Below are 27849 nucleotides of genomic sequence, written 5' to 3' on the forward strand. Positions count from 1 at the left end.
GAAAATCCTACCTCAGATGTTCCTGAAAGAGATCAATAGTCTTGTTGGATTACAGCTGCACAAGTGCTGTGCAGTCTTGAAACACAGTCATCTTATATTTTACAGGGAATAGGATCTGCAAGTTGGAGGAACTGAGGTCATCTAAGTCATTAACTTTATTTGTCTATTCTAAACCAAGAATGTATTACCAAGGGCAGATGGATGTTGTACAGGCACCCATAGTGAAAACTCAGTCCACCTGAAAAGCAGACTCCTGATGAGCGTGATATCCATATTTACTGAGGGTGTGAGTGGTCTGACCTACTCCTGGGTTTGCCCAGAGTAGAGCTCCTAGCTGCTTATGTTATTAGAGGCTTTTAAGATGATATAAAAGAGACTCTCAGTACAGCTGGGTTAGGCTTCTCTTTTTATTGACGGATCTACTCTCATTTTTATCAGATATTGATGTCTTCCAGTGTTGTAAATACCTGGAACTTCCCTGTGTAGGCAGACCTTTGTTGCAATGGAGTTATGCTGAGCTCTGTAACAGGTAACACCAGATGCAGTTACATCAGAGACCTCCTGGTGCCATTTCAGCACACTTCCAGCTACTAGATGCTGGGAAGCTGGTAGGGATCACTGGGTTGATTCCAAGTACAAAGCAGAAAACAGGAAAGTATAGTGTATGTTGGGAAGCTTATATTATGTTTCCAACTCATTTAGAGTTGGAATTGGTGGGAAGCAATTTATATGGAGTTGCTATGTGAAAGAAAGTTGTATGTGTTCAGAATGGATATATGTATATATAAGAAAGGTAACTGTGCATATGCCATAGAATTTTGTATCATTAACATGTATGTCTTAAGCAATTTTTATTGGGGGATACAACTCTCAGTGCAGCTTTAAAACATCCTCCAAACTTGCTGTTGCAAGCGCATGGGCTGGCAATTTATTTATTAGCTCCAGAGGGAAAGAATTATATCTTCAGCAGACAGCTGATGAGTCTTGGTACTTTTTTGGTAGCCTAATTGCCCTTCTTCTGTAATGACTAATCCTCATCCCACCCTGTCCATCCCCAAGCTTTCCAAGCAGAGTACATTCCTTTTTTTTAAACATTTTGAAATGGGCAATCATAGTCTGTCATCCTGCAGACAATAAATTTCCACTGACGATCCCTGCATGAAAGAGAGAAAAGAGATCGGTATTAGTGAGTCAGAACTGCAGAGGATGCTATACAAGCAAGAATAACTTTATACCAGGTATTGTGGCAACAAAAACATCTGCCTGCCATTAGCTGACTTTTGTGTGAGTGCTTTGTGTTTTCACAGGCTGGTAGGACATTAAATATATCTGATAGTTACAATTCTTTCATGCTCCCTTACAGGGCAAGAAAATCAGTTCTCTGAATAATTACGCCTCTGAGTCTCCCTCAGAAAACAATGATTCTTGATGGTGATCAGTCCTAAATTGACTTTAAATTAGAGACCAAGAGAAAAAGGATGGTTCTGTCAAAAGTTTTGTCATGTGATATATTGCTTAGGAATGTGTAAAAACTAAAATACTTGTGTGATTTTCAAGCCATTTCTAAGTGAGGAGTTATTCATCCAGCAAATTTAACTTCTTTCTTTTTTATATCTTTCGCTACTAGGTCTTCTAGCTAGTGTCCTGTATTAAAGATTTGAAGGAATCAATAGTGAGAGAAATTAAATTCATTTCTCATCCTTGATCTCCACAAGTCACATGTGAGGAAGAGTAAGCTTTATAAGTGTAAGGAGAGTTCATGGTCTTCTCAGTTTGTGAGTGATGAATGCCTGTATTCTCTCTCAGGAGAATGATATGAAACATACTAACAATTTTTAGTAGCAAAACCTGACTGAAGCAACAGAATTCAACAGTGGAGACCTGTAATTTAGTGTCAAATAGCTGCAACACTTGCTATTTCCACCTTAAACAATAAACTGCAAATTTCCACCTTAGTTTATTGTGCATTAAATTTTCCTTTGACAAAAAGGCATGAGTTCAGAGGTTCAAATAATGTCCTGCTGTGGAGGGAATGTTTAATTTAGGCTGCTCGTTACTGGCTAACATGAATTTAGATAAAAAGTTCAGTCCTTGCAGATGGCAACCGCCATTCAAATTGGTAATGGGTAGTACTCCAAGAGGTTTCTGGAAGTTTGCATTCTGCTAGTAGTGATCTCCTAAACCCAAGGCATGGGACAGGTGATGCTGCTGGCATGATTCAGTAGGAGCCTGCTTTTTGAGACACCTGCACAGTACTGGTTTTCGGGAGGGGGAACTGGTGCCAAATCTGCTGCCTCTCAGGAATGTGCTGAGACACCTGAGCGCAGATTTTGGTATTAACTGTGCTTATGTGGTTTCACTGACTGGCCGACTCAATCCTGGAATGAGATTAACTTGACTCTTAACCTCTTTGTAGGTATAAATTGTCCCATTTCAGCTTTCGTTAACTGAGATTTTTTAATTGGAAACATACTATGCTACTTCACCAGTTTATGCTGAATGTCATTTGGAACTGGGTCTGTCTCATGCTTCTCAGTAAATCTGATTTTATATAATATTTGAGTTTGGTTTTCTTTAGATGTTTCCCACATGTTTTTTAATTGTAATTTCCTCATAAAACTGTTACCAAAGGTTAATGAAATGCAAGATTCATTTTTAGGTTTATTTTAATTCCTCATTTAGACTATGTGCATGCTCTTCAAAGACGGTTATTACTCTTTTGGTCACTAAGCTGCCAAGAGAGATAAAAAAATAAAGAGGACTCATATGTGGATTAACAGGATTATATGGGTCAAAATTAAGGTCTGCTAAACCCGTTGTCAGAGAGACTTTAGTCTTAAAATCTTAGGTCAAGCAATTTTTCTAAATTAGAATATTGTAAAATTAAAAGTCAAGTTCTTTAAAATAAATGTATTTTAGTCAACTGAGTTAATAACATGCTTTAAAATATTGGAACAGAATTATTCTGAAGTTTTCATTTAAGCTTGTACTTGCAGACACTTTAGCATATATGCACGTGGTTGATACATTTAATGGCTTGTTACCTTTTTTTTCCCCATTACTTGTGTTTAAAGTTAAGCATATACATGTCCAGCTTTTCAGGATGAAGATAATTACTTTGTGCTATTGCTACTGTGTTCTTAATTCAGTAGTTATCATCCTGTTTCAATTTGTAGATCCCTTACAAATTTACCAGTGGGGGTACGGATCCCATCAGGAATTTCCCAATGTGGCATACTCTAGAATATATCTGAACTTGCCTTTGCAGATCCTTAACACCAGTTTGTAGGTGTCATCCCCCTCAGCTGCTAATTCCATGCGTTTTCCTTGGCTTGAGAAATCAATATTGAACTGTCACTTTTGCATTCCAGACCTCATGTGCTGTCAGATTTAAATTTTTGATATGTAGGGAAAATGTCTTTTATCTCTAAATATTGTTGAATAATCTGTTTCCAATCCAGTTAAAAAATTCTGTGAATTCCTATTCATATTGAGTTTCACAAAGACCTCTATATTCATATGAAACTTATTAGGGACCTTATATACCCTATAATTTAGCTCAGCTGAGCTTGGTAGATGTCCAGCTTGTCCAGGCATTTCAGATGCACTTACTGCTGGAGTATCTGGGTCTCAATTTATCTTTCAGTGATGATGTCTGAGCAGTTGAGAAGTAACTGGTTATTCAGATCACCCAAATAAATTGAGCAGAGAGCAGTTTTGCAAAAGAAATGAGCTTATGACAGTCTGCATGTGCTATTTTTATGCTATGTAGCAGAGGACAAACTGTGGCACCTACCAAGTACGCCTGGTAATCCCCACCTCCCTGTCCAAGCTACTCACTTGCAGGTTGGGCTGCAGTGAACAGTGAATGTTCCAGTGGTGCTCTCTGGGCTTGAGAGGCTGATCCAACCTTACCACAGCCACACAACAACATTTCACGAGGAAACCATGCCATCATCAGTTAGCATGTTTCAGGGTTCAGGCTGAAGCTATTTTGTTGTTTGTTTCTTTGGGTTTAATTTTGGAAGGTATTTTGCCAAGGGTTTACTATGTGGGCAGTTTCAGTTGTTTACAGCCTGCCTCACATGCCCCATGTCCTTCTCTGAAACTTGGCTGTATCAGTCTGTCGAACAAAAGATACTCTCTTTTCCTGCAAATGTTCCCTTACTTTATGTCCTTAAGTCATCCTGTCTGCATCAGTGTTATCCCCGCACTCCCCAGTGGGCTCCCAGGGATACTTCAGGTCTCTGCTAATTTTTTCCAGCTGTTTCTGTCTTGCCTTATAGACAGTTGTTTTTTCCTTTTGACCCATTTAAAATGAGACTGGAAAATGTAAACATTAACCACTTCTGAAGTCTGTTCTCCACACACGAGCAGGTAAAACCCCTGATGATCAACAACAACTTGTTCATTCATTCCTGATACACAGGCATGGAAACTCACCAAGAACAATTACAGAAAAGGAGGTGGGGTTACCACCATTCTAAACTTTCTGCATCCTTTGCCACAAACATCACATGCTGTCTCAAATACCTGTGTATCAACAATGACCTCAGTGATGCAGTGTCTTAGGGAGTAGGAAGGGAGGATGTGATTTCTGCAAGTTTATTCAAAAAGTCTAAAAATACCTAGCTGTGATTGGGAAAGCTTAAACTGCAACGCCTTCAGAGGGTTTTTTTTGTGCTCAAGAACATCACCCATCATGGACTAAATAGTATGGACACAAGTTTAATATGCTTGAAAATGAAAAGCAATAACAAAATGTTTACACAGATATGCTGCACATCTGCATACTCCTGGTAGGCTGAGACTTGAAATAGCTTTTTCTTCTGTTCTGCCTCAACCAGCTGCAAAGAACCATTTAGGATGATAAACTTTGCTGACTCTTGTGAGCATGCCACTCAGGAGGAGTGTTACAGCATGAATTTGAATTCCGAACTGGGATAGCAGGAGTTTTTTTTAGTGTCATACGCTTGACAACACAAGTTGGCTTTAGTCATTCTGGAAACTGAGGGCCAGAGAATTCACTAGCACAGAAAAGTTTTCTAGTGTGAGATAAAACATTTTCTCTGTAGTTTTCACCCACTACTGCTGTGTGTTCATGTATACCATCACAGCAGTGGTAGGACAAAGGTGCTGGTGGCTTCTTCCCTTTCCAGGTACTGTGGTCCCATAACCTGTGAGGACCTGTACTCCTCATGTACATCCCATGGCGCTACCTCCACTCCTGGCCATTCCTCCCACTGCCACCCCATTCTGAAGGCTGTGTTAAGCTTTCAGCAGTCATGGACAGAAATCTGCTCAGAGGCATTGGTTACCTCAACTGCTTTGTTTTCTAGGCTTGTCCTTGTGATTCCAGACTTTACCCTGATCTACATGAAATGGAGTCTGAAATCCAGCTGCAGGGGAACACATACTTTATTTCCCCTACTCTCTACCAGAGCCATGAGGAACAAGGGTGGAGAATATTTAAGAAATAAAGCCCAAAACAGGGTTGTTTCTTACAACTTTGTAAATACTTTATCTAAAGAGATAAACAGATACCTTTGAGTCAAGTATCTGGGAAAGTTATTCTTCCACTTGTAGGAACAATTTGCACATGTGGCTCCCATTTGGTAATAAACAGGACAATATATTTGAGACAAGAAATTACAGTTATGGATGTGCATCGGTCTTGCAATGTGTTATCATTTCTGGAAAGCCTCCTTGTTTTGGATAACCTTTTGATTGAGGGTTCCCTAGTAAACACCAGCAAGCTGAGAGCATTACAGTGACAAAAGCATCTTGGCTACTTTGAGTATTATTAGAGATAGCTTGAAATGCTGGTGTGTTTAAACTCTCAGTTCTCTCCCCCTTCTCTTGTAGTCTTGGCAGACCAGTGCAGCACACCTTGTCTTGCTGTCTGTGCCATGTTTGATAACAAATGCTGTGATATACTGGACTGAGGTGTCTGATAAATGACACCAGCAAAGAAATAGCTCACAATTGATGTATTAGAGGTTAGTTCCAGAGAATCAAGATGCCTCTCTCCCACAGTCAGGTTCAGTGACTGCTTACACTATCCATAAGCCTGCTCTGTAGTCCAGGGCAGATGACACTGCCCAAATTTTAAAGCTTTGCAGTTCGGCACAGTAAAAAGAGAGAGACACTTCTATTTAACTGAGCAGAAAAATTATGTGTTTATTTGCCTGACTGCAACTTAAGTAGCCATAGGGCCTCTCCCAAGAGCATTAGTAAATGTCAAGAATTGACCAGGACTGATCAGAAAAAAGTAGCTAACTCATTTTCTAGAAAGGGATCAATATGCGCTGCACTACCTTAATTCCTGGTGTGACCTCAAATCTGTTAGAATTGTGTTCAAATGTATTGGGCAGTTTACAGCATTCACATTGCAGTTTGTGTGGTCTCATCTTTGCTGACAGACTCCCTGCTTCTTTTCAAAGAAAAGTGGACCAAAAGAAGTCCCTTGTCCCCTGAAGGGACAGGGTGTTCAGGCTGGTTTTTTTTTTTACTGACCTCAGTGAAATCTACTCCAAATAGAGGTAGGTGAAAAACAACACTGAAGGTCTGTTACACTTTGTGGAGCCTAGATTCACCCAAACCTACCATTGCTATATTTTTCACTACTCAGATGGATATGACAAATGATCCCCTTGAGCATGAAGATGCCTTGTTCCCAATACACGACCCTGGACAATGAATCTTATGACTGTGAACTTTGGTCCTCTGAAGTAACTAGCCTGATGCTGAGTACCACAGCAGATGATGTGTAGCCATGCATTGTTGGGGGCAAATGGAAAAGAAAGACTTTTAAAACAAATTTTCTAATAAAACAAGTGAAAAGCAAACCTGTCCACAGCAGAGAAAGTTGTGGTTGCCCCACGGATGTAATAGTCATAAGTGTACATCATCATGTCCATATCTTCTCCATAGTGTCCTGGATATTCTGTTGTTAACCTTTATATTAGGGAAAAACAAGAGAATATAATTTACCATCTTATAGAAGAATCCTGTTGACTGAATACAACTCAATTAGTAGATTTTTCCTGCTTTTCAAAAATCCTTGTTTCTTAACAGCACCACAAGATGCAGTCTCACCTATGAGACTGCCTTTCTTTTCTATACAACCAATTCATGTAGCTATTTGAATAAATTTCAATAACTTTAGAATGGTTAAGAGCACATTGTATACATCTGCAGACCTGGGTTAAAAGCAACCTGAACAAGAAGGTAAAGCTTGTCTACTACTTATATCTTTATTGCAGGGTTTTGCCTCTTGTGAGTCTGTTTGGTTTGTTGTTGCAGAGAGCAGTAAACGTTGCCAAGCCAAACAGCTACAAGCATTTATCCATTTATGAATTATATTAAACGAATATGGCAATTAATCCATTCCTTTTTGCTATTTCCATTTTCTGCCTAATTTATAACATAAAAGTATGGGCCTGGACAATATTTGTGCAGTGTATTTCATCTAAGAACCTCAACATGCTTCTGCAATTATTAATAAAATTATGATTACTGCTTTCCTGGGAAATAGGGAAGTAATACTGTACTTAATTTTACAGATAATGAACAGATTCAGGAACAGGCTGGGATCACAACGAGTACTTTCTGTCAACATTATGTTACAGGTCAGGAGTGGAAACCTGGCACTCAGTCTTTCCTTGTATTACACCATTTTACATAGGAGTTGCCTGTGATGGTGTGTCAGCTTCACTCTGAAATAGCAGAGGGAAGAATCAGGTTCCCTGTAAGGAAGATGCTGTCCCCATGGAAATAAACAGCTCAATTTCTATTGAGATTAACAGGATTAAGGCACCTTTACAGAAATTCTGACAACCATTTCCCTGACTGAAGCCAGCCCAGCAGCAGTACTTGAATGATGCTTGAAGGTGATTCCAGCACATCCCACCAGCACCCATGTGCATGTTTACATTTGGTTAAATCAATGGAGTTTAAGCACAGGCTTAAATATTTTACTCACTAGGAATATAGTTATTGGGATGGTTTTGAATTTTTATAAGTAGGTGCTTTGGGGTATTTGGAGCCCAAACCAGTAACTGTTGGAGTACTCGGAAGCTGAAAGTTTACCTGAAAACTGAGCTGCTTTCCAGGTCATTTTCAGCTTTTGAATATGAAAGAAAAGCATCATTCAGTTTGAACATCATTCCTAACAAATCATTATTTCTTGATAAATGAAAAACAAGCCTGAGTGTGAAACTCAAGTATGGCCTTATAAGAACCCTAAGTCTCACCAGTCAACTTCTTTGAGCATATCTCATGCTCGTGTCTCCTGTCCTTTGACCATGGCAATTGTCAAACACATTCTGAGTTATAATACAAGGACACCCACCCCAAACTGTGTTTCAGAAGTGGAAGATCAGATTTGGTCACAGCATCTGTTGTCAGAGCTTTGACTGAGGACAGATGGATTTGCAAAGCCCTCTCAGTGCTGTGTCATTGGCAAGAAATATCAGCAGAATTTCAGAGTTCATGCAGACATCTGCTTTGGACTAGGAGAAATAGAAGAAACCATGTCCATTGGTCCCTCAGCCAGAGTACAGTCCCCATTTTTAGTTTACTAATTTGGTACCTGATAGCACATCTTCAAAAATATCTGGGTCATAGAAGGTTTTAAAATGTTGTATCAAGACCAGCTATAGACCATGATTTAATTTTACCTTCTCCCATCAACTCCAGATTTTGGGGCTTTTTTGGGCTATTATTATGAGAAAACACTAAGATGTGTGTTTATACATGTTCGACCAGATGTGTTTCATAACATCTGTTTGGCACTCAGCAAGGAAAATGTTCTGTGAACTTGACCAGCAGTGTGTGCTGGGCAGATGAGACAGTGCACAACACAATGTTAAAAAGCTGCTTCGTGCCCTACTCAGAAACAACTGCGACTCGTTTCTTTGAACTTGCTTCATGAGTTTCTCAGTTTAACAGTGAATCTGATGACAAGCTTCTGAATTGCTGTGAAGGGTCTCACGGACCTTTGGCGGAAGCATGCAGTGTTATTCTGAAGTGCTATGGGAGTGTTCATTTAGCTTCCCTCTCTTTTCTTCTGACTGCTGTCATCTCCCTCTCCCTCTCTGCTAACTTCTCCACATTACCATTGAGTCTCTTAAGGCTCCTCCACTAAGAAATATTCAAAAAGCAAATATATGCAAATATCAAAAATAAATGATATGGGGACTTGAGCTGCTCTGAAGTGTGTCTTGTTACATAGATTGATGCCTACTGACTCCTTTTGTTCTGGAGAGAAAAATTATAAATAGTGCTATGGCAGCAGTGTTCAAGTTCACTTGAGTCTGTGTGGTCTAATTCAGTTCTCTTTGACGTTTGCTGCACTCATTTATGAAACTGTTCCCCTAAATCCATGCATCTCAAGGTCAGCTGTCTTGCACTGTAACCTTTAGAAGGAAATGCAGTTGACTGTCCATGTAGCAGGGTTCTGTGATGTGACCCAGCCCTTTAATATTATCTCCATTTTTTGAATCCTGGTGGTAATTCACACAAAATATGTGGACTGAGAGATGCTCTAGTGTTTAATGCAAACATTATTATCGAATGCTCAGCTGAAAACATTGTGTGTTTTACTTGCTAATGCATATAAAATGCATATCAACTTGTGAACCACCTACCAGGGCCTTACAGACATGTAATTTAGTTACAAACATGGTAGCATTTGTAAGCCAGATGTGGCAATGTATAGTTTGTACCTGAGAGGAGTCATGAAACCAAGGAGAGACACTTTTTGCCCTGATTAGTGAGGACCTGCTCATGAGGGTTTAGATTTCTAAGGAGTCCAAGCCCAAGGGCAAGACTCATTTGGGAAGAGCCATCCACAGTCACCTGCACAGTGCCCTGTAAGCACTTAATGGCACTGATCTCATAGCAAAGAAAACTTGGCTAGGGGAGCAGTGAAAAGCTTAGGAATTGCCAAGTGTTCAGACAAAGTTACTGCTGCTCTTTGGGGTGATACAAGTTCTCTAAGACCAAGCTGGTGCTTGTGGTGCCTGAGCAGGCATATCGCAAAAGGTCCTAAAAGAGAGACTTGCAAAGCAGCTGTGAGAAAACGTGTGTTATACAGATCTTAGACCTAGGCACTGAGTAATTTGGTGCCAAACATATGCCAAAGGGTGTGTTTGTAGAGATCTGTGTAGGGGATATCAGGGTGCTTTTAGTGGAATTGTCTGTTAAACCCAGATATGCACATAGCTTTTAAGTTTGGGAAATGACTTGTAGGAGAGAAAAGAGTACTATGAGACCTTTAACAAGTGGTAGTCTTTTCAGTCTGTATGATCTATTTGTAATAAAATAGGGCTCATGAAATTCCTTTTCAAATCCACTTAAGGATAGTATCTGGTGTTTGATATTTGGACACAAGAGACTTAAAGCGCTAGTGGCATTGTCCAGAGAGGATAAAGAAGGTAATTCGATGTTAAAAACATGGCAAAAAAATCTTGTGAAAAGGGATGTAAGTAGTTTGGCCTGTGTGGGGGAGTGCAGGAATTGCTGACAGAAAAAGGTATTTTCATAATTTTTTTTTAGCTGGTATAGATTTGATGTGGGATGGTTTATTTTTTGAGTGGGTTGCATCACCCCTCCCATCCCCATGTTTTTCTAATGTACTTCAGTCTAATCCTATAAATCTTGGTCGGGGTAGGAAATGTATTGAAAAAAGCCACGAAATCTTCAGGGTTACTGTTGTTTTTATTCTAGCCTGAAAATCGCCATGTTGTTTATTTTCCATGGTGAAGAATTGCTATGGTAGAGATTAATAGAAAACAGTTACTCATTTAGCACTGAGAAGAATGTTTTGTGCTAATCTACAGTGATCCATGGCACTCTATTAACAATTGACTTCAGAAATAGTTATCATGAGTCTATTTTTTGCCAACAAGAAGATCAAGTCACAGCAGTTACCTTATTAGTATGTACAGCCTGCTCATTTAAGAAGTAAATGGGAACTGTGGGTATGCCCTGCCTTCAGATATCAAGCAGACAAAAGAAACGAATCTTTTAAAATATCAGAGACAGTGGTAGAGCTCAGAGTTTCTTTCTCCAGCTGTTGAATATACTTATTCCCTGCTAGTAAGTACATTTTTGTGAAATACCTACACTTTTCACTTCTTATGCAACTACAGTGCTAACAAGATGAATGGCTCCTCTTTAACCTTTATTTTCCTCTTTGCTGTTGAACTCTTCCTCTGACAATACCACAGCCAAAAGAAGCAGCTGTCACATTTCAAGAGGAAAAAAAGCTTTAACGTTAACTTTCTGAGCTTTGAGGACAAGGAGTGTCTCCTGAATGGCCTTACTGTTTCAGATGTTATTTACAAGTACTTCATGAATATGGCTCTCCTAAAGGCAAATTTTTTTTCAAGAGCCATGAGCCTGCAAGTTACATTCAGTGAACATGGGAATTATAAACCTCTTTAATCAGTTTCAATTCTTCCTCCAGCTGGAAGACAGAGGTCATCTGCCTTCAAAAAAGCATACAATGCTGAAAAGCCAAAGAAGGTCTTAGTAAGCTGGTTACAGACATTCCTGCAAATTCTCCCAGCATAGATTGCTGGGATGCCAGGGAACTAGGATTGTCCTGGAGCTCCTCTAGAGATGAGCAGTTTTCTTGTGTGGCATTGTGATGTGCGTTTCAGGATTGAGTTCAAGCTTGGAGCTCTAAGATCATAGATTCATCTAGACACATCACTGCTCCCTTCTGCTTGTACTTTGTTGTACTGAAAATCACAAATTCTCACAGGGCTGAGGAGCTGTGAGGCCGGCGCAGTGGGGCCACAGTTCTTCCTCAAGGCCTACATGAGTTAGTGCAACACAGATACAAGCAACAGCAGAGAGCTCAGGGCAACCTATACCTGTTCCTCAAGAAAGACATGCCTGAAATAACATTAGCCGGCTTTCTAATGTTAATCAAATGTGTTTCTCCTAAGATGTCTGTGGAAGATGGCCCTGGAGGTTGAACTATAAGGTTGTATTTGATGAGTTATAGAAACAAATAAACAAACAAACCAACCAACCCCAACTCCCAACCTCAAACTGTTGAATACCATAAAAAAGGGAAAAAAGCGGGGAAGGGAATTGAGTTGCCCAGAACTGCATGTTTCCACTGCATCTATTCTGAGTTCACCTCCTGGTTTGCATCTCTGCTATTGGTTATCTCTGAGAAACCTGCATAGGATCACATCAGTTTCAATATGTCTTGTGTGGCAGGTTGAGTCAAGAGAACAAATAAGTACTTTTAAACCCCATGACTCTTGGAAAATGTAATTGTTGCCTGGACAATGTCACCATGACAGAGAGCAGTTGCAGCTCCAGACAGACCTTCTGGCATTTGGACTGCTGGTCGTTTGGAGAGGGGAAATAGTCATAAACAGTCTGTGCAGACTTGGGGCTGCTCAGTGACATGTGTTTGCTTTTGAGAGTATGGAGTCAAGCTTTCATTTCTTGGCAAAGAAAAAAGTCTGAACTCTAATGGGACCACTTACTGACACTGTCTCTGCATCTGTGATGGATCTGCTTCCTTTAGGGTGCAAATCAAGACACAGTTTATTTTATTGTGGTAGCAATCCCTAGCCAGGTAAAGTAATGGGAGCTTTTCTGTGTCCTGTGAGGAATGTTAATTATTTTCAGTATGTTAAAAATTAGCAGAATTCATGCCAAGTCTTGGCATGATGAGGAAGGACACTAAGTACTCGTAAAAAATCTTTACAAAGCAAGTGCAAAACTATGAGACTGGAAAAGATTAGTACATTTATTTACTGTATAAGCTTACCGTACAGGTAAACTAGAAAAATTAATTGTGAGAAGATGAGCTGTGAAACAGAACTGTTGGGTTCTAAGAGTAAGGATATAGATTCTACCAAGTAGAATCCTTATGCATGTATTTGACTTTAACTGCGCTCTTAGGCAAAATGTTTAAGTGTGGGTTTCAGTCAGCACGCTGGTGTCATAAATTAGTATTCCGATAAGCATTAGCAGGTCTCAAGAAACACAGGAATGTTCCAACTGTAAAAACCAGGTCAAATTCTAAAAAAGCATTTGCATAGCTCATATACATAAAGAAAACCTGCCTTTATTCATTGTAGGGGAGGCCAACTCACTTTGGAAGGAATGTACTCCTGAAATTGAGGAGCCAAGAGAAACTACGCATAAGGATCAGCTGCTGCTTTTATATTTGCCAGAGAGCCCTCTGTGGAGAAAACTGGAAGAGGGAGGGATCAAATACCCAAGGTGAGAGCTAATTTGAAACAAAGAGGTTTTTTACACCTCAGTATTGTCAGTTTTCTTAAAAATGCGTTTCTGCCCATATTTAAGGATTCATACTTAAGGATTCATCGCACATTAAAATTTAAGGCTGCTGAGAAATTCTGCAGCCCTGATTGTCTTTGAATATGGATTTTCCAGTGTCGTATATGATCCACAAGGCTCTACCATCTTTGCATATTTTCTTGATACTACTTTTCCAAATAGTCATACACCGATTGCATGCAAATAAGCTGCTTCAACCAAGAAATAGGAGTCAGTAGCATGTTAATAAACATTTCTCCACAGTTAGTTTATTGACAGCTAGTTTCTGGAACAGAAAAAATGCCATTATAGGTTGGGGCAGAAACTACAATAAATAATGATACCATATACTCACACATTTTTGTTGTGTCTTATATGCATATACATTTTGAGGTCTTACCCATGGCCCAGAACTGCTTTGCAGATTGTTTGGAAAACATATTCTCTCTGTCAAATGCGTCTTAAACAGAAGTGTGCAGAGTGAATAATATCTTGTGACAATAACTTGGAAATGCCAGTGGAAGTTAGTGAGATCTCCTGGGCTCAGGGAATGGGAATTTTAGTTGCTGTACACTGAAGTTTATCAATTTAGCCCAGTCACATCTGTAGTAGTATAAGTGGGCCTAAAGGATGGGATTTCACACTATCCCATTGCAGTTCATGTTGCTCATATATAAGCATAACAAGCAGTACTCACCCAGAGTATTAGTGCACTGTCTTGTCAGGGTGAAGGAAATAAAACAGGAAAGAAACTATTCCCAGAAAACAATAAAAAGAGACAACTGTTTTGGAGGGTGGAGTTTATCTGCATGATGTGGATCCTCCAAGTAAAAAAATCCTCCTGTATGGGACCCCAGGATAACTCTGGTGGAAAGGGACCTCAACAAGTCTCTGCTACAATCCTCTGCTCAAAGCAGGCTCAAGCACAAGGTGAGACCAGGCTTCTCAGGCCTTTATTTAGTTCAGTCTTAAAAAATTCCAAGGAGCCTCAGGGGCCAACCTGCTCTACTATCTCACTGTCTTCATAGAGGAGAAGGTTTCCTTTATATCCCAGTGAACAGCTGTCCTGTCCTCAAAAGTGCCAGCTGCTCTCTCCAGTTTGGAATCTTATGCAAACTTGGTGAGCATGTGCTCTGTTTCCTCCTCAAGGTCATTGACAGAGATGTTAAGCAGGACAGGTCCCAGGGCAGACCATTAGTTACAGTTCTCTGCTCCTAATGGGCACCCAGGCAGGGTATCCCCCTTTAACCACTACCCTCCCAACCTGTTAAACCCATCTAGTTGTATGTCCGTCCAGACTGTAACATCCTAATTTGGATAAATGCATGTGGAAAGAGCTTATATCCACCTTGCTAACTCTAAAGGCAGAATGAAAGCGTGAAAGAAATTGTAAGAAATATATTGTAAGGAGACACTTCAAGAGAGTAAGGTCAAACAAGACTCTCAAGTAGGAGAAACTGTATGAGAGACTCTCCAGGACAAGGGTGGATATAGAAGGATATAGAAGTGTCAAGATAGACCAGTAGCTTGAACAGAGCAAAGTGGGCTCCTGGTGAGTGACTGAGTCTGGTACTACACGGTACAAGACGGTTTTATAATGAACCCATAAGCACAAACTATGCACCAGAAGCTTTTCACAAGCCAGGTGACAGGTCTTTCCACAAGTTCTACAGTTCTCCCATTCCAGAAGAATTGTAAGCACGTGGGACTTCTACCCTGCTTAGAGGGAGAAACACTTCACCTGCCTTTGAAATGCTACCTTTTCTGCGTGGAACTGCAGCTGAATTGCATAAGGCATTCTTTCCCAAGCATAAAAATGGAGTGTTGTCACTGTTGGAAACAGAAGGGCAGTATAGGAGTTCATGTGCAACTGGAATGGAAACTAAAGACTTCAGTAACCCCAAACATTTACATTAGGATTTGCCTTACACTGAATGTCAATTTACAAGGCAGAGGCAAAGCTGTTCCCTGTTGTCAAGACAACGTCTAAGGGAAGCAGAACTGCCAACAAAAGAAGTCAGAGAAGATTTGTCTTGTCTCTCTGAAAATACATGCAATATTAGAGGAGTAAGATAAATTGGAAGAACTGCTTAAAAGTCAGAGCGAGTTTCCCTCAGAGGGAAGAACCTGGGCAGGTATGTAAATAAGCCCCCCAGCAGAGAACATTCGTAGGCAGTGTCGGCTGGAAAGAAGACAGAAGAATGTTCAAAAGAACGTTCAAAGACTTTGTTACAGAGTTTCTATAATTTGAAGTCTTTAAAAATAATAATAATAAAAACATTTCTTTTCTTCCTGGCTGCAAGTAGACCGAAGGATGAAAAACAAGGTACTGCTGTTGTGTTTGGCCAGTAGCCAGCCAGCCAAGTAAGACCAAGGGGCATCTAAACAGTCTGTATGAATCTCAATGGAAAGTTACTTCAAAGTTGAGGTCTGGAAACCAAGATTCAAGCACAGATTTCCCCCCCCCCCCCCTTTTTTTTGTTTGTTTTCTTTTCCCGTTAAATGCAGGCAGATTATTCTTTGTATCATTAAGAATAGCTGAATTTAACCTGACTGTAACCCTGGAGCATGAAATTATGAGTTCTGTTAGACAGAATGGACAGGAGCAGTATGAGCTTCCTCTACAGTCTGCTACTGTCTTCAGTCTTAATTTAGAGAAACCACACCTGCAGATAGACCAAAGATTAGGATTTGTAGCTCGTTTTTTCCACAGCCTCTGTGAAGTAGCCAGCACCAGTTATCATATTGTGTTGAGGTGAGACCACTTTTTTTTTTAAGGTTTGTGATTAGTAGTTTATTTTGACTTTGATCTTCAAACAGCCTTGAGAGAGGAAGCAAGTTGTATGCACTACAAATATTTTTTCTGAGGTAACAGGTCTAAGTTCACTCCTGTAAGTCATCGTGGCACAAATGTATAGTGCAGAGATGCTCTTACTACTGTAAATGTGCTGGATTTATAATGGAAAAATGCCATTTGACTTTGGAGACTTCTCTCATGGTTTCCGTATAGCCAGGTACTGTGTTGTGCTGTCCATTGTAACTGTGCCCTCCTTCTCTTCCCATGTATCCTTACAATCCTGTAGCAGACTGGAAATAACATGCTTAGCCCCATAAAACACAATTTACTTTTTTCAGACAAGGTTTTTGACAGGCCAAGGAGCCAAAGACATTTCTAAGGATTGTTGGGGGAAAGAGGTTCACAGGTTTGGTTTCTGCTTGAACTCACCAGCATGAATACGGGCATCTCCGGCTATAGCGGCAGCAGTAAAATTGCCATTCACGGTCCAGCACAGATGGAAAATACTGGCTCTGGAAACCAGCCACCAGCCCATTGTTTGAGCAGGTTTGATACCTAATAACAAGGGGAAAGAAGAGAGCACATAAGGAAAACAGATTCCTTGAAAGTTTCAAGCATTTCTGAAAACAGCATTAAAAATTTTGATATAGTGTGGAAGCTAAGAGTTTGGCTTTGTGCTGAGAAGCACTATTTGCACTTACTGTGTCTTGAGTAACCATTTTGTATAAGAAAGCAGCAGTAGTTAACTAACATCTAAACATTTATGTTGCACTTAAAACTATTTAAACTGGTTTAAAGTATTTAATCATTCTAGTATGCTAACCAGGCAAGAAGATTGTTCTGGTGTTGATATTCTCAACTGTTTACAAATCATGAGACTGACTTCAAAATAGTCCATTAATATTTTTGTCTTTGACTGTTGGTATTTGAGGAATTGGGCTTTACTTAAACAATCACTTCAACTGCTTATCTATTAAAAAAAAGGACCTTAGAAACTATTTCATAAGAGAAGTTCATTTATTTTTTTGTTTGTTTGTTTCACAATTACCTGTCTCCGGGAGAAGGGACTCTTAAATAAAAAGAGGCTTGTGATGGAATCATGATTTGATAGCAATCACATAAGGAAAACTGAAACTCAGATTTTACAAAATTCTAAGACTCACATAAATTTTTTGACTGGATTCATGCTTTCTGTGTACTCGGGAATTCTGTCACACATGTGAATGACTGCCTTCAAGTAGAATAGACATAGATCTCAAAGCTTCTCTGTCTGCAGACCTTCAAGCACCTGCACGCTGTTACCCAAAGTAGTTCAAGTGATAATCAGTTTGAATAGTTTGCTTCTTAGATGTTAAAGACAAGGAGAACATGAAAATAGACAGGTCATTAATTTAGCTATTGAGTGTTCATTCTCTCAAGCACCTTCCTAGCCTCCTTGTTTCCCTGTTGGGAAAATTACAGGAATTTAGTGCCTTCCATTTCCTTTCCTTTCTTTTCCCTTCATCAAGGAAAACTGGGAGCCTAGACCTGCACCTGCAGCAAACCTTCTGTGCAATACCATAAAATAGATTACAATTATATATCCAAAAGACACTTTCAGAGATAACTGTAGGATTAACAAATACCAAAAGTTTCCCCTAGCTTCATTCAATGACTTCGTAGCTTATTCTAAAGACCTGAAGTTCCCAGAAGAGAAAACACATCATCTAGGAGGGTTTGGTGTTTGGAAAGTCATTCTCTTGTGCGTACAGGTGTCAGTCCCCACAAAGAAACATGAGGCTCAAGTGTTTGTATGCAAAAACTGAAAATCTGATCAGTTTTGACCAGAGCAGGGATGAATTCCTCTGCCTAACTTTCGGCCTCCACCTTTGAACCCAGGGGTCTCTTCCCTATATTCCTTCCACTGTGTTCTGTTGTTCAGACGAGAGTATTTACATTTGTTTGTATCCTTGCATCTCCCACATGTACTTGCTGTGCTTTGTGAGACTTTTTCAAGGACCTTGAAAGTTAAGTAGTGATGGGGACTCTGAGTTGCTATGGTATCAAACCAAGTAACGCAGTTTGGCTCTCACTCAGAGAATTTCAGCAGGCCTTTGATAGGAAGTTGCTCTGATTTTTGGCACATAGGCCATAGGAACATATGGCTAAGACTCTGTGAAAACATATTGGATAGTTGCAGATGATTGGTGTTATCCTGGTGGAAGAATGGTTGATACGCAGAAATACAGGGATCAGTTGTACCTGTTGCAAGATGAGCATTCAACTGTGTAAAATAGAACCAAAATTGAGCCTCTTCATCTTCTTCTGCCTCCCCATCCCTTCCCAGTTGCATGCATTTGCATGGCTCAAATCCTTGTGCCCCTGGGAAATTTTCTAGCTCTTTTGTGTAGGTGCAATAGGGAGAGCATTTTGTTTCTCCATATCCTTTGCATTTCCTCTCAGAGGCTCAGCACTGCCCTGTAGTTTTCTCATTCCTACTGATCAGCACCTGATATTCCTGCTCATACTTGTCTTTGTGGAAGATTCTTCCTTCTTTTCCTACCTACTCACATTCAGCCTGGGAAGTTCTTCCCTCTTTCCCACTGTCTTTGCCCTACAATAGTTTTTATTTTCTTGACACCTCTACTAATACAGTCCAATTTTGATGGAAAGATTTTGAGAGAGATGTCACTGATGGACCCTTCTCTCTACAGGGAATTGAAACACAAAGCTAGCTAGAATAACACTCGTACATAGGTATTTGGGCATCAGACTTTAGAAAGGTTTGATTATTTTTGATCCTGATTCTATATTGTCAAGATAAGTTTGATTAAAAAAATATAATTGGAGTTGCCTTAAAAATTAGTTTCTTAGATGGAAAGTATAGCTGGACATAAGTCATGTCTTAGAATTATATATAAAATAAAATATAATTATATTTTATTTTGAAATAATTAATAATAAAATTTGAAATACACATTTAAGTTCATGTCCACTTCTCTCTGCTTCTGTGTAACCCACAAAGATGTGCAATCTGTTATTCAAGCCCAATATTGGGTTCAGTGAAAGAAAGATAACAGTGATGTTGAAATACTTTTTTTCATCTTTGAGGTAACATAACAATGTTTTCTTTGATCTTTTTAATTTTCAAGTAAAATCCAAATACTTCTTCAAAAATGAAGAGATACTCTCAGAAACTGAAGTTTCTGAGAAACTGCTTATTTGTGAGCTCATATAAAATATTTTCTTCTCTTCCTTTTACCAGTTGGCCTCTTTGCTACAAGCATTAAGTAATTCTTCAAGGGAAACAACCAATCCCTCCCCACACACCTTTTTAGTCAGATGCTCTGTGCACTAATCTGAAAACAACACTTAATATGTGAGAATTTTTTCCTTCTCTGTTGAATTCACTACTCTTGTCACAGCAAATCCTGCAAGCGAGTAGGGTGAATAAAGAATGATTCAGGAACTTTGATTTATGGCCAAGTCAAAAAAAGCCTTTCTCACGACCCATTCTGTAGCACTTTTGTTATAAAGGATAGTTCAGTATTCAGAGTTGATGTCACTGGGTTCTCCTCACTCATGAAATCCCTGACGTTGCTAAGAAGAGAGGAAGAAACCTCTTAGAAGGTGAATGCAGAAGAACACGAGAAACCAGCTGGGACTCTGTGGGACTAAACTTGATTGTTTTCTTTTTCTAGTTGGCTCAAGTTGCAATGCACAAAGAATTGCCTTTTGGATCTGGTACTGGGAGAAGAGGAGGTGAGCTGGTGAGGGAGTGGGAAAATTGGTGGTGATGAGGGTCAGGTGCTCTTGAACGGGAAGTTGCCCTTCCCTTGTCTGCAGCTGTTGGAAATGACTGCAATGTTTCATAGAAAGTAAGTAAACTATATAGCCTTATTATGGCAGGAGTTCTGTGTAGTAACAGGGATATGGTATCTGAGACTTTCCTGGCCTTCTGCAATTGCTGTGTAAAACCTCTCCTCTGCCAAATCTTCTTCTGAACTGGCCAATGAGTGTTTTACAGCTGAGTTCTGTCACAGCAAGCAACCGAAGCGTGCATCCATGTTACTGATTTAATTCAGGTCAGGACTGCTCTCATTGCTCACCGGTGAGCTTTTATCTATGAGATCAAATTAGAGCTGGTTTGAAATAAACCTGCTCAAAATGCATATGTGGATTTTGGGTCCATGCATGACCTGTTTCACTCTACAGATGCACTTAGATTGTGCCACATTATTTGCAAACATTGATACAGCCTTAGCCACCAAGTTTGTACCTAGCTGACTGAACAGTGGCCTGCCAGACTGAAGACAACTATTGCTTGCAATAATATAATTGTTTTGAGCAATGGCACCAGTTATGGTGACACTTCAGAATTATGCCTACATCTTATTATTGCTCTCTGCTAGACAAAGCCCAGAGTGCTGTGCCTGCCAATGCTGATGCTGTGTGGTAAACCTCTCTCTAAGGCCCCCTCAATTTATCTTGAGGATGACAACCCAAAGAGGAAGTCTGTTCACTATAAATCTGTTTAGGGAAGCCCAAGTCAAGGTGCAGTAAGTGGTGCTGCTAGAGCCTATACTGAATTCCTGCTGCACTGCTCATGATAGTGCTTGGAATAATGCTCCCTGAAGTTCTCTGAGCCTGACACACAGCTCAGTAGGCACTGGGTCGTGCTGCATTGAGGGCGATTTGTTCCTTACAATAAGGCACCCTGAGAGCGTCATTCCATGCTCCTGTGGAGGGGAGGCCCTATACTTCTCTCCCGAGTTATTGTTACGGAGTATAATTTGGTTAATTGCATGATGGGAGACATAAGAGGCTGAGAGAAGGCTCAGGACACCTGAAACTCTGGCAGTCAGACAGAGGGAATGATTTTTATGACTTTTGCATGTTTAATTAGGCCATGTCAGTCTCCACTAGCCACTTCTATAAGGAGTCTTCACTGTCTGTTGTGGGATGGTGAGACATGACTTCCACATTCCAAAGGCAACCTCTATAGCATCTTCAGCAATCTTTTTCTTTCGTTTAGGGGTCAGTCATGATTTATTTTCTTCTCCCTGACTTAAGGGAAGTCAAGGCCCTATTCACCCTGACGATTTTTTTTTGACTGTAACTGATTGAGGCCCCCTTATCTACAGAAACACTCCTCTTCTCCTCAGATACTCCCACTGGACTCAGTCCATTGCAGCTGTGCTAAAAGCTTGTAGCACTAGTCCTTTAACATAAACCTAGGGCTCTGAAGACAATTAACTTGTTTGTGTAGATAGCACAAATGGGAGCATTTTGAAAGGGCAGCTGGATTACTGGGTTTGGGTAATACAACCTCAGATTTGAAACTTGGGATTGGTCAGATTGAGAACAAAAGCAGTTCCTCGCAGATATAGCAAGTTGTGCTGCGAGTGCCTGAACACGAGGCTCCTACAGACACTTCCTTTGTTCATTATTCTGTCTTTGCACCTAGTTTGTGGCAAAGGAGAGTGAGAATGGGAGTAGAGACAGAGAATCTAGATATCTGTTTTTTCCAAGTCTCATCTAAACACTTTCTCAGAAGTCTAAACAAGGAAAAGACGCAATAAATATGGATTAAACAGCACTTGGCTGGAAAAGTTTTTGCTCTGTGCTTTACAGCTAACTGAGGATATGGCATGGTTTCATCTCTATTATGTAGTGTAAAACAAACATTTTTTCCTGGAAGGAAGAGTTGCTTTTCTTAATTTACAAGCTTTTGTTTGTTCGTTTGTGCGATTCCTGTCATTTGGCCTGATAATTTTCAGGCAAGAAAAATAGTTTTTCTTAAGTGCCCTGTTCAGAGACTGGTCTATAGAGACAAATCTTGAGTATTTAGCAAAGCAGTAAAGAGCAGTCTCACCTACAATCACTCAGACCTTAGGTGGTGAAATATTTATAAAAGGTCACGCTTCCTCCAGTACAACTGGACTTAAGAACATAAACATTGTGCTCCCTGAAAGATGGATTCTTTGAAATGTTGCAGCATATAAATGTTGCTGCAGAATCAGGGCATGCATTTCCCTACTCCAGACATGAGTACCAAATTATCCAGGAACTGGTTCTGCTCCCAGTTGTTCTCTCTCTATTGAATAGCATCTTGGTAAGCAGATAGCCTCTGAAGGACTAAGGTGTTGGGACAGATTCAACAAAACTTTTGTACATGTACTTAACTTTAAATGTGTTCGCTGATTAATGAAGGTGAGAATGTATCCCTGGTCATCTGATTCAATTGATTGCCAAAGTTTTCCCTATGAATCTTGTAACATGTTCACGAGCTCCTCATGAGCATTCAGTAAAACACAAGAGCGCATAATCTCTTCAGAAGTGTATGTGCATATATGATTAACTTCAGGGATGAGTGAAACACCATAGATATATTCTGAAATGCCACTAGGTAATTCCAGGTAACTGTCAGAGGAGGTTGTTCTTCGTGAGTCTGCTTGTGCAGAGAGATGGGGTGCCCCAGAGAGCAGTTTTTAGAGCACCTTTTTTTCTCCTTTGATCCTGGAAGGAGGCAAAGGTCATAAACTAGGCGTTGTGATTAGATGCCTAATGTGAATCTATGTCATAGTCCTCTTTCTGTTAAATAGTTTTTTTCATATCTGAAACATTCAAAGTCTTACTGTTTAATTCTCTACGTTCATATAATACCTAGTGTTAGTGAGGGAAGCAAACTTACCAGGAAGCTCTGTCAGTGGTTGCCTCTTGCCTCCCAACTCTCCTATCCCTATGCTCCCCATATCCATTTCTGCCATTTCTCCCCAGGGACTAAAGGCAAAAGAAAATAATCTTCCTTCTCCATTTTATATTCCCACTTCATTTTCTCTCTTAAGCTTTTCTTGGTTTGTTGTCTTTTCTAAAGAAACCTCTCTTGGGTTTGGCTCTGTTGTGCAGCTGCACCATAGTCAAGAATGGTGATTTGTGAAATGCCATAAACAGAATTTGTCAAAGGTAATTTTTTTGGTGTTTCTGCCGGACTAGAGTTTCTGAGATATGGCTGAGAAACTGGAGGGAATTCAGAGAAGAGCTGTAGATATGATCAGTACTTGCTTAGGAGAGTTGGGATATAAAATTTCCAGAGGAGAACTAGAAGAATGGAGATATGTTCAGCCTGAAAGCAAAAGCATGGGAGAAGGTGTGTGGGTGAGGGAAAGGCATAGCTGTTACCTATTATAAAGAGACTTTACAAAAGGATGCAGTGAGCTTTTTCACATTACTCAGTGAAGGTAAAGCAAGGAATGAAAAGCCTTGATTACAGCAGAGTAGCAGCTTTTGATACCATCTCCCATGGCATACTCCTGGAAAAGCTGGACAGGTGCACTCTTGGCTGGGTTAAGAACTGGCTGGACAGCCAGTGGTGGTGAGTGGTGCTGCATCCAGTTAGTGGCCAGTCACTAGTGGTGTCCTTCATGGATCAGTGTTGGACCCAGTCCTGTTTAATATCTGTATTGATGATCTGGATGAGGGGATCGAGTCTACATTAGCAAATTTGCAGATGACACCAAGTTAGGTTGGAGTGTTGATCTGCTGGAGGGGAGGAAGGCTCTGCAGAGGAATCTGGACAGGCTGGACTGATGGGCCAAGACCAAGTCCATGAGGTTCAATAAGGCCACGTGCCAGGTCCTACATTTTGACCACAACAACCCCATGCAGTGCTACAGGCTGGGGACAGAGTGGCTGGAAAGCAGCTCAGTGGAAAAGAATCCGGGAGTTCTAGTTGACAGCGGCTGGATGTGAGCCAGCAGTGTGCCCAGGTGGCCAAGAAGACCAACGGTATCTGGGCTTGTATCAGAAATAGTGTGGCCAGCAGGACCGGGGAAGTGATTCTTTCCCTGTACTTTGCACTGGTGAGGCTACACCTCAATTCAGGAAAGAGACTGAGGTGCTGGAGTGTGTCCAAAGAAGGGCAACAAAGCTGGTGATGGGACTGGAGCATAAGTCCTATGAGAAGTGGCTAAGGGAGCTGGGCTTGTTTAGCCTGGAGAAAAGGAGGCTCGGGGAGACATTATCACTCTTATAGCTGAAAGGAGGTTGTAGGCCAGTGGGGGTCAGTCTCTTCTCCCAGGCAACCATTGACAGGACAAGAGGACACAGTTTTAAGTTGCACCAGGGGAGATTTAGGTTGGACATTAGGAAGAAACACTTCACAGAAAGGGTGGTCAGACATCAGAATGGACTGCCCAGGGAAATGGTAGAGTCATTGTCCCTGGAGGTGTTTAAGAAAAGACTGGACATGGCACTTAGTGCCGCAGTCTAGTTGATATGGTGGTGTTTGGTCATCGGTTGGACTCGATGATCGTGGAGGTTTTTTCCAACCTAATTGATTCTATGATTCACTGAAATTTTAGCAAAAACTTGTCAGATTTGTAGTTATTGGTGGTACAAGCCATTGAATCTCTCTGGATGTGATATGCAAGGTGAAACAAAATACTGTGTGAAATAGAGCTGAAGAAAGAATATTACAGTCCATCCTACAAGGATGGGAAATGAACTATCAAGTCCAACAGAGTGCTGTGTCAGCTGACATGAGAGTGATATATTGCTCACCAACAGATTGGTTTGTTGGGAGTTCAGCAGGGAAGAGAGCTGGCCAAAGAGGAACTAATGGTACAGATGGTGACTCACATTTGTGGTCCCACTTGATTACTGAGTGAATCTCTTTAAAATGGGGAATGGCTCCAAATAGCATTGAGCTAGGCATGACGGAGAGAGAGAAGAGAGGCAGCTATGAGAAGTAAGAATACCAAGAGAATAAGTAGGATTTTCAAAGGTCCCACATGCTACATCTGTGCCATCACATTCATTTGAGGTTTGAGTTTGGACTTGGACACTCCAGGCTGGCTGCCTGCTGGCCAGTACTCTCAGTGCAGTCTGGGATGAGACTGCTGAGTTCTTGGGCAGCAGCAGTGTTGGCATGATGAAGGATGTTCTGGATTAGAGCAAACCTCTCTCCATGAAGCACTGTAGATACAACCAGCTCAGCCCTGGGTGCAGAAAACTAAAAACTGGAGAACCCAACCAGACACAGCTTTATGGAAGATTTATGGAAATAGCCGGAGTGACTAGGAGCACAAGTCCACCTTTGCAAAGGGGCATATGTTCCCTAATCACTTTGGTGATCTCCCCTCCCCCCAAAATAGAAGAAAGAAAGAAGTAGATCTGTGCAGAGTAGACATGTAGATGTAAGGATGTTGGACTGGGAAGGTGAACTGAGGAAGATGTGCTAAAATAACTCCAAAAGCTAGGAAAGAGAGAGAGAAACAGAGTTAAACACATTGAAGAGGGGTTGGAAAAGAAATACATTTGAAAAAAAAGATAGGTTTTGTTATAGGAAAAAGTGTAGGCAAGAAACAGGACAATGTGGAAGGATTTTTTTTAAGAGGTGAAGGAAATGAGATTCAGGTAATATACTGTGGATGCAGTCATGCTAAGCATACGGAGCATGGCGAGGAACAGTTAGACAGCAGAAGAAAACGCTCTGTATAGACTTTTGTGATATCCTGTTTGTGAGAAGTGAACTTGAGCAATTGCTCAAGTTCAGGGATTTTTAGAAAGAGAGTAATAATTTTATTTTGAACAAAAGAAAGGTCTAATTCAAAATTATTATGAAATAAGTAGAAATTGCCCCAATGTAAAAAAAATGAAGTGTCATCCAGGATTATCACAGTCTTCTTTCTCCCTGTTTTGCAGTCCTCCCCCTTTGTTTTCCGTCATATTCCAAAATTAAGTATAGGGTCAGTCTTTTTTTTCCCTTAGCAATTGCATCAGCCATAGGCATGTATCACATGGTAAATGAAAGAGTATGAATAATTCAGAACAAAATTTTGAATCATTTAAAAAGCAGAAACTTCACATCTCATTGCTGACCTATTCCTACATAACCAAATCTACAAAAAATCACGTTGCAATTTCTACAACAAAACCATTGAAACATTTGAAAATATTCCTGCATACATTTCATTCTGTCCAAAGACTATTTCAATCTCAGAGTTTTCCAAAACTCTGTTTCACATTTCATGAAAAAATAATCAGGAGATAATTAAATACTGGGTATATGCTGTCCGCACATGAAATACTACACATATTTCCAAAAATTTTTGTGATGTTTGCCTCCAACATTGATGGAAAACATAACGTGTCATTAACCAGTTAAACTGACTGTATTAGGAAACTAACATGATCTCCTGCTATAATCATGCACATATATGTATGCCACCATTGTCACTTGTTAGTGTGGATTTTTGGCTCCTGTAACAACAGCACAACTAGTAAATAGCCTTTGTTTAAGCCTAAGCCAAAAAGCTTAGCAATAAAAACAAGAAGCAAAAAGCCAGTGCAATACAGAGATTATTTTTCCTGGTGATAAGAGCATGACGATGGAACGAGGAGTTTTAGAATTTGTTCCCCAGTTTAATCATTGATTCAGTGTGACTTTTCAAGAGGGACTTAATCCTCTCCTCACTGAGGGTTCCTAAATAATTTTCCTTATCTTTGAAACAATAGCAAGACTAACCCACTTTACAGCTGATGTTTTGAGTGACCAAAGGACAGAGAGTTTGTAAAGCACACAGTAAGATATCGCTACAGAGAAGACAAATGTGATGCTGATCACCTTCCATGCATCATGATTAATGAGTCTGAGGCAGTTGTTCATGGCAGTGAAGCTGCTGGTTATCATGGCATTAATATGCATTTACATTGCTCTGGCCACAGTATTAGAACCCGCATTCCACAGGGGTTATCAGGGCAGTGCCCTCCAGGTATCCTACCATTCAGTTCCTGCCCTGTTGATCTCTTCCCACCAGCACTCTGTCGGCTCACCGAGGCTCTGGGATGCTGGCATGCAGGCATAGTTCCACAGTCTGTCAGAGCCTTCCTTCTTGCTGAAAACACTTCTGACGGCCACGATCACCTGCCCGTGTGGGCACTGGAAGTTAAAACCCTGCCGGTACACATTGACCCATTCATCATTATCTCCATAATTATAGGGACCATAGTAATAGTCATTGTACTGGCCCCATGCCACAGTCACCAGAGGCAGGAACACACAGAGAAGGACAAGGTCCATCCTGAAGATGTTCCTGGCTTAGAAATGCCCCGCTGGTTTGTTGGGCTGGCCCTTTTATATTGCATCTAACATTTGGCTTCCAGATGTTATATTTCCAGATCCAAGTGCAATGTGTCATTGCTTAGCAAACCTTCTCTGAGTTACAGCCACGTCCAATTACTTTTAAGGTGGAATTCTGCAAGTACAGTGAGTCTGCAGTGCCTAAGATCAGGGTCTTCCCACTGCCACAAACCATCTGTGATCCTTTACTGCAGAGCTACTGTATAGAGCAAGCTACACATCATAGTACAACTGTCACAGACATCCCACTTTTATCCTCGAGACAGCAGTTAAGTTTGAAAACTACTTTATTTGTAATTAAAGCTCTATTTGAAGTTGCTGTTTTCCATCATTAGTAACATGTGACAAAATGTGATCATGTGTGCATGTGTGACCACCCTCTTTTCCCTAGATGTGTGTGACATGATTCTGCCAGTGCCTAGAAAGAAGGGAATTGGGCAAGGTGAGGGGATTCACTACTGTTGTAAAAACTCCTTTAGAAATTTTAATTTGATTTGGTTGGAAGGAAGGTGGAGCCCAAATGACTGAGACTGTCTTGGCATGTAAACAGCCCACCCTGAGAAGTAGGGCATTGGCTCCTTCTATGCAGAACTGATTTTGCTATAACTGTGTG

At 40.5% G+C, this 27849-nt stretch overlaps 1 protein-coding gene across 1 annotated transcript; it reads right to left on the reverse strand.

Moving 5' to 3' along the window:
• On the reverse strand, positions 1-27197 carry DPT (dermatopontin). Its single transcript, XM_027653611.1, has 4 exons — positions 26878-27197; positions 16544-16669; positions 6850-6957; positions 1-1154 (listed from the first exon to the last, which is right to left on the reverse strand). The coding sequence occupies exons 1-4, from the start codon at positions 27174-27176 to the stop codon at positions 1088-1090; spliced, it is 600 nt and encodes a 199-aa protein (XP_027509412.1). The 5' UTR covers positions 27177-27197; the 3' UTR covers positions 1-1087.
• Positions 27198-27849: the final 652 nt, after the last annotated feature.

Source organism: Corapipo altera, unplaced genomic scaffold (assembly GCF_003945725.1).
Source record: "Corapipo altera isolate COAL_440 unplaced genomic scaffold, ASM394572v1 61, whole genome shotgun sequence".
In the NCBI taxonomy this organism is placed as follows: Eukaryota; Metazoa; Chordata; class Aves; order Passeriformes; family Pipridae; genus Corapipo; species Corapipo altera.